The sequence below is a fragment of the Schistocerca americana genome, chromosome 11 (assembly GCF_021461395.2).
Source record: "Schistocerca americana isolate TAMUIC-IGC-003095 chromosome 11, iqSchAmer2.1, whole genome shotgun sequence".
Lineage (NCBI taxonomy): Eukaryota > Metazoa > Arthropoda > Insecta > Orthoptera > Acrididae > Schistocerca > Schistocerca americana.
The window spans coordinates 166,714,153-166,721,517 of NC_060129.1; the positions used below are offsets into that span (position 1 = coordinate 166,714,153).

General features: G+C 38.4%; 1 protein-coding gene across 1 annotated transcript; it reads right to left on the reverse strand.

The window, feature by feature from the left end:
* Positions 1 to 244: 244 nt before the first annotated feature.
* On the reverse strand, positions 245 to 3,010 carry LOC124553470 (piggyBac transposable element-derived protein 2-like). Its single transcript, XM_047127328.1, has 2 exons — positions 1,820 to 3,010; positions 245 to 367 (listed from the first exon to the last, which is right to left on the reverse strand). Exons 1-2 carry the CDS (start codon positions 3,008 to 3,010, stop codon positions 245 to 247), a joined length of 1,314 nt encoding a protein of 437 aa, XP_046983284.1.
* Positions 3,011 to 7,365: the final 4,355 nt, after the last annotated feature.

The window sequence follows — 7,365 nt, forward strand, 5'->3', positions numbered from 1 at the left end:
TCCTTCCCTCTTTCCTGATGAGGCAACAGTTTGTTTCGAGAGCTTGAATTTCGTGTGTATGTTTGTGTGTCTATCGACCTGCCAGCACTTTCGTTCGGTAAGTCACATCATCTGTGTTTTTAGATAAATAAAAGTATAGATTTACTTACATTTGGGCCTATTAGCACTTGTGCATACTGCATGAACGTTTTTGAATAAAATATGCTTTTTTGTTTTCAAAGAGCTCAAGTCAGTTCATTTTCTATTATGTTAAGCAACACTGAAAAACTCTGTTAGGTGCACTCATTGCTATGTTGAGGTTGTTATATGCAAGACTTAGCCCATCATTTTGAGTGCTCATCTTGTCTTGTTCATTAATTGGCCCTACCTATTCAGACAGTTAACTGTCATGATATTAAACTGCAAAAAGATCAAAGTAGGCAGCTGGCATTGACAGATGAAGTGTTTTGAAAGGATTCATATTATTGCAAAGCGTGGAATCCACAGGTAAAGCATTCCCCAGGAAAGGAAATTTTGTCCAAGGTAAGTGATCTTAGATCTTTATGTAGATTGCTGTTCTTATTCCTAGTATTGATACTATGTATTGTGCTATTGGTTGGAAATACTTGCAACAAATTTAATTACGGAATAAATATACTATAAAGCAGTGATTAGAATATGAAATTCCTTGAACAGGTGTCTACATAGTGTTCTTGAATTTATACCACAAACGATTTTTATTAGACCTACACGCTTTTACATGCCAAAAACTTTTGCTCCGTTGATGAGTTACCCCAGAATATGATCCCTCATGACATAACAATAAAAGTATGTAAACTTTTTTACATTTGTCTCTCCTACATCTGACACCATTCTAACTGCAATTACAGACCTGTTTAGGAGCTTTAGCAATTCTGTGGTAAGCCCTTCCCAACTGAATTTATTATCGAGTTATAATCCCAGAAATTTATCACTGTCGATCTCTTCGATCTGCATGTCTTTATATCTTATGGGATTACAGAACCTTACGTCACGGGTCAAAGCAGACAGGTGGAATCGGACACTTCCATTCATCCTATGTTATACACATGCTGCAGCTGGAGAAATCGAGCAGTTTTCCAATTAGAGTACTCACACTTTCAACCATATTACTATCTTGTAGAGGAGTAAACGAATCTGTCGCATTACGTATATTTTTGTGTTGTATTACGAGGCAGTACACTTATTCCATTAAGTAAACAACACAAGAAATTAAGCATCGAATTTAACCTAAAGTATTCAGTTTACATATTTCTTCAAACTTAAAAAAGCACGTTGTTAACCCTTAAATGCATGATTTTTTATTTCAAGCTGTAAAAATTACCATGTTTAGTTTATAGTGCCTACATTTCGAAAAAAATATTGAAAAATTTTTTAAATTAAATTAACAAAGCACTATTGTTGAAAATCGCTTTGTAGCTGATCAGCTGCATTTTGAGTTAACACCTTACGAGCCACAATAAATGTGCTTATTTTGCTCCCTCAATTTTGACCAAATCTCTCGTAATTTAATTGTTGATTATGATTAAATACTTTGTATAGGAAGGGAAAAATCCTAAAATAATAAATAGGACATTAATGTTGTAAATATTGAGCATTTATTGTATATTTTATACACTTTTGTATATGAACAATAAGGTATCTAGTTCCAACAGGTTTGTACCCAAGCATGTGATAATCACTTTACATGAAAAGTTTGAAAACAGTTCTTTTGTTTGTGCAAACACAATGCAACTGCACATTTATTACACTGAACCCAGGAAAATCCCTTGCATCCTGGCATTTTGCACCTCTGTCTCACTTGCAAGTACGAAGGCGGGTGACCTACTTGATCCAGCCTTACATCTTGTGGAGGTGCATGTGCTGTGGGCCCCTTTGTCTTCTTAGCTTGTATTTGGTTTTCGAGTTCATTACTTGGCCTTCCACGTTTTGCTGAAGTTTGACCTGAGCGACACAAACAGTGAGCAATTTCCATTCGAAATTCGGAGAGTTTCATAGTTCTCCTAATCCCTTTGGTTTCTGCTACTCTCCTATACAACAGCCAGGAATTGACTACTCCCATGTCCAGGAGATGGTAAAACAATCTTATATACCATTTTCGACTTTTCACAAGAATTTTATGTCGACCCATTATGCTGTCAAGGTCAACACCTCCCATATGTTTATTGTAGAGGTTAATTATTTGTGGACAAGGTATTGTTATTCTTGACTTTGCTTTTTTGTCATACCTCCCTGCTTCATGAATAGGCTGCTGTCCAGCAAGTGTAGAAAGCAACATTACACTCTTGTTATCTTTCCACACTACATTTGATATGTCGACACCATCCACTGTTGTGACGCGCTCTACTGATGCACCTCGGGCCATTTTCTTCAGCTCAGCTTCTGAAGGGAGCTTGCAGTCTGGCACTCTGTTTCTTCTGACTGTCCCAAGTGAGTAAATTCCTTGTTTATGTAACCATACAAGCAGTGGCAGACTTGTGTAATAATTGTCACAGTACAGTTTGAGGTTCATATTTCTTGGTAGTATCCTACTGAGTCGAACTACAACATTTGCACTTGCTCCCAAGTCTTCCTCCCCAGTCACTCTTTTTTCTGGTTCATTTTCATCTCCAGTGAAAATCTCAAAATCGTAGGCATAACCAGATATGCCACTAATAACAAATAATTTGTATCCATATTTATGAGGCTTGTTTGGCATGTATTGTTTCAAATAACTTCTAGCCTTTGTTGAACATATCCGTTCATCAACAGAAACACACTCCTCAACATGTATTGTTTGAAACCGAGATCTCATCAATTCTATTATGGGTCTTATCTTGAAGAGTCTATCATGACCTTTTTCACCCCTGGGTATCATTGCACTGTTGTCATTGAAGTGAAGAAACTTATGTATTTGCTCATACTGATTCACTGTCATTGTTGTCTTGATCAGATGAGTACCAGTATCTTCTCCCCAGTAATCCCTCGTATTAGGTACATGAACTATTGACATTACGAGACAGATGCCTATAAATTTTTTTATGTCATCGCAGGATAAATCTATTGGTCTATCAGGATTACACTGCACACTGTATCTATGAGACTCTTCGACAATTAGATCAAACAATTTAGACGGAAATATATGTTTGAAGAATTGGTATGAAGTATTTAAGTTTATTACTTCTTCTGGTAACGAAGTATTGCCATGAAATTTTGACTGCAGTTCGGGAATAATCAACTGTTTATCTTTCCAAACCACACTCGTGCTGTTTTTGGTAACATTTTTGCTGCTGCATGGCAGCTTCAGAGCATTATCAGACAACTGTGACGTCGATTCCTTCATTATAACATCAGATTATCTTGTTCCAGAAACATCTTCAGTCCTAATTACTGGTACTTGACTTTCTTCGTCACTACTGTCACTATCACAATCAACAGATTCTGGAGCAACATATGTCTCATCTTGAATGGAATAGTCAGAGAAACACTCAAGATCGTCATCACTGCTTAGTGGAATCTCTAACCATTCCATCCATAAGCATTTCTTCTTGACTCTTTCGAGACATTTTTACGTCAGCGCCTGAAATGCAGTAAATGAAAAATGTAGCTGATAAGCTACATACACAAAAACAGGCCTCATTTCAAATCTATCGCAAAGACACTCGAATTAACTGTTTACACCATATCTACTTACAATTTCAAAATGAAAAAGTAATTTTCAAACCCAGAAATCAGTGCACAAACACCAAAAACACACCTCAACTTTCCGCCAAAACACACACTTGGCAGTATGTCCACACAGCTCACTGTCGAACTGCTTCAGCTCGTCCTGCCATCTATGAACTACTAGAAACTGCAGCGGAGTGTATACACTTAGCTACATAACGAATTTGATCGAAAATGTTTCTCCATATGGAATAAATCGAAGAAATGAGGTCTGTAGCTTATCAGCTACAGTATGCATTAAAGGGTTAACATTTTACTTAAACAGTGCTGTGGCGAAGTTCCGTGTACTTTCTGTTGCAGCTGCGAGGATAATATTTCTAATAGCGACCGATAACCTACATACATATAATATGAAACACTAATAATCGTTCTAACATCAACTAAAATATACCCGGAGTTAATTAGCTAAGGTTATGACACGATTCATACGACATTCCTGCCATTTCACACTACTCGGTACTCGCAGTTATACTGATAAGTTATCAGTGATAACTATTAACTGGATTCCAACTATGTCGTTATTTAACTGTAGCCACGTCGGAGTATTCGGTATTCGCTAGCGAAAAATAACTTGACAGTTACTAATAACCGTTAAAAGCAGCGGTTATCAAAGAATAACTGGAACTGTGATAACGGTCACTCCATAATAACCGTTTGGCCCACCTCTATACGACTCGATTTCTACCTATTACGAACTTCAGACAGCAACAAGAGTCGAGGGGTTTCGCCAAGCGGTGATTCGTGCCGGCATCTGTTGGCGACGCCAAGCAACACTGGTGCTTTGCTAACGTTTATTTTATTACACAACAATACGTGTACAAGGAAAATGGTGTTAACAACAACATTTCCTTAGCTATATCAATTACTTATTTCTACTTCGTTAATAAAAAGCTATAAGCGCCCCCATTTCGTGATATTTTATGAAGGGAATATTTCATACCCAGCAATTCTTGTGGTACATGTGTTGGTTACATATAGCACCAGGAATAGTCACATTGTAATTTAGTGTGAAAATGAAACAGCAATTTTTGGAGGGCGAGGATCATGTGATCCATGCCAATAATTAAAATAAACGTGATGTTAGCAAGTGCGTGTTAAATTAGAAAACATTCATCATCTTCAGTTACCATAAATAAATAAAAATGGCCTTATCCTCTATGACATCCATCAATTTGAGCATTGTACATTGCTTTTGGTCTCAGTGAAACTGCATTACAAGCATACTTTCAAACTTAGTACCTTAGATTCATACCTCGATTTCCATGGTTTTTTTGTGCTCTAGATTGCAAACAACACAGTGGAAAGGAAGCTGCTTGGCATAAAATTATTTCACCTGTTTCGTCTCACCGAATGAAACTCGCTGTCAGCTAATGATGTCAAGTGCAATTAATTTCTATTTTCACTCGAACTGGTTGGAGTCAGTCTTCCCTCGCTCCTGCTATGATGACAAGAAGGTAATTTTTATATTATTATTATTATTTATTATTCACAGTCATAGCAGTGCGGCCGTCGCGTTTAGCAGTGAAGACCCAGGCGGGAAGAACAGCGCAGGAGGTGTAAAGACCGGTTCCCACTAGGGCTGCCGCGGCGAGTACTGACTTGACCCAGGGTCTACCCATCTCCCCTCCACACTGTCTGAGCACTGTAGCTAGCGACCAATAAGGAGCCACCAGACGACTACTAATGTAAAAGTGCTGTGCATCAGGCGCGCGCGAAATTTTGTTAGTCACTACCGACTATTGTGTTTGTATGTGTATGCGTGTCCTGCGTCAACGTGTCCTCGTACTGTATTTTCGAAATGATTTCGTTCGTAGATAGTGTTGTGGACGAGCGAAAGGCTGAAGTATTTGTAAGTACCATATTTAGTATGAATTTTCTGCACTTTTTTTTGTTTTTTTTAGCGTTGAAATTCATTGCTTTCAATGATAATGCTGTCGGTGAACGAAAGGAAGAGTGAAATAGTTAATACTATTTCTCAAGTGGGTGTATTCTCTGCTTGCTTTTTGAAGCTATTAATCCAGACTGCTCACCTGCCAGTTGTTATTGGCAACTTGGTAATGCTGGCTACTTAAGATTATAGAATTACGGGGATCGCAGCAGCGGCATGGTTGCCATGGAAACGTCGTCAGCGGCGCGGCGCGACGGGCTCTGCGTCGCGGTTTGCCCATGTCGAACCACTTCCGCTGGCGCGCGCCGCGCTTCAGGTGCGCGCCGCCAATCACAGAACGCGCTGAGCGTGACGTCAGGAACGGAACCCCGGGCCACACCAACTTTCGCCGAACCGCTGGCGCGGCGGCAGCTATGAAATACTTATCATCCGATTCCGAGGAAACTATTCGGTAGAAAAACTTGATTTTTGGGTATGTTACAGCCTGATATCTTCTCTCGATAAAGGACCGAATTTCATTTCGTTATTCGTCGTGGTTACTTGCTGTATCGCATTTACGTAAATCTTTACACTAAATTTTAATTCGTGTGCAGAGGTAAAAACGCATTGCCTGGACTTTGCGTACAGTTCACTTTAGGCAATACATGATTGCGTATGAAATTTAGTCGACATATCGAAATTGTTTTTAAAGCTGAAAGCAGAACGATAGCTATCACCGTTCTCGAGATACTGAATGATATGTCGGCGGACGATACTTTCGTCCTGCTCGTCGTAAACCGTGTGCAAATTTCGCAAACGGTTCAAGAAATCGAAACGTGTTTTTTTGCTAACGATAACTTGAAAAAAGTCATGTATTTCGTCGCATGATAAATATCCAAAATCCGTTTATCTACCGAGATATGAAAGAAACTACAGTTTTTCGGAAGGGATAGATGAATCTTTTTAAACGGCATTTAACAGCGTGTGGAATGAGAAGTTAAACCGAGACTAATTTGCTGGTATGTCATAAGATTTAATTTGCTAAGTATCTACAGCTATTGACTATTTCCTTTGGAAGTAACAAACGTTTTTTTCTTTATCCACTGTACTTTGTTTCAAGACGCGTTTCGCCTTTTACTTTAAGGCATCGTCGGTGGAATCTTCAATGATTCAGTTTTGTTTTGATATGTGATACTTGCAGATTATAAAACAGTTCACATCTTTTTTTACGTGAATAACTGATTACTTACAGTGAATCGAGTTTTTGGCGGACATCTGCATTTCCCCTCACCTGGTCACATGCTGGAGGTTGAACTAAAACTTAGATTATGGAACATAAGAACAATTTCATATTCGCTCTTTTTTCTTTTGTCACTAGCTGTAGACATTTTACCGAAAACACTGATTCGAAGTCGTAACTACAGTGTGTTCACCTCATGTTCCTTCCTGTTTGGTTTGTTTCTGTACATGTTGCCAACCTAAAGAATTATGTGCTGAAAACTAATGTTTGTTTATTTCTGTTCTCCTTATATCTGTATGTGTGTGTGGCTAGCCATTGATAGTTATAGAAAGTTGAAAGTGAATGCAGTAGTAGTCAGACAGTGGTTCAAAGATTTGGTGTTCAGCTGATTTCAGTTTTAGTTTAAATGTTCTGTGGAGCATTGCATGGAAGAGTAAATTCACTGCTTACATTAATAGATAAAATAGTAGAATAGCATTTCAACAGATGATTATTATCAGAATACTATCACCCAACCCCTTTGCCCTCACTCTTT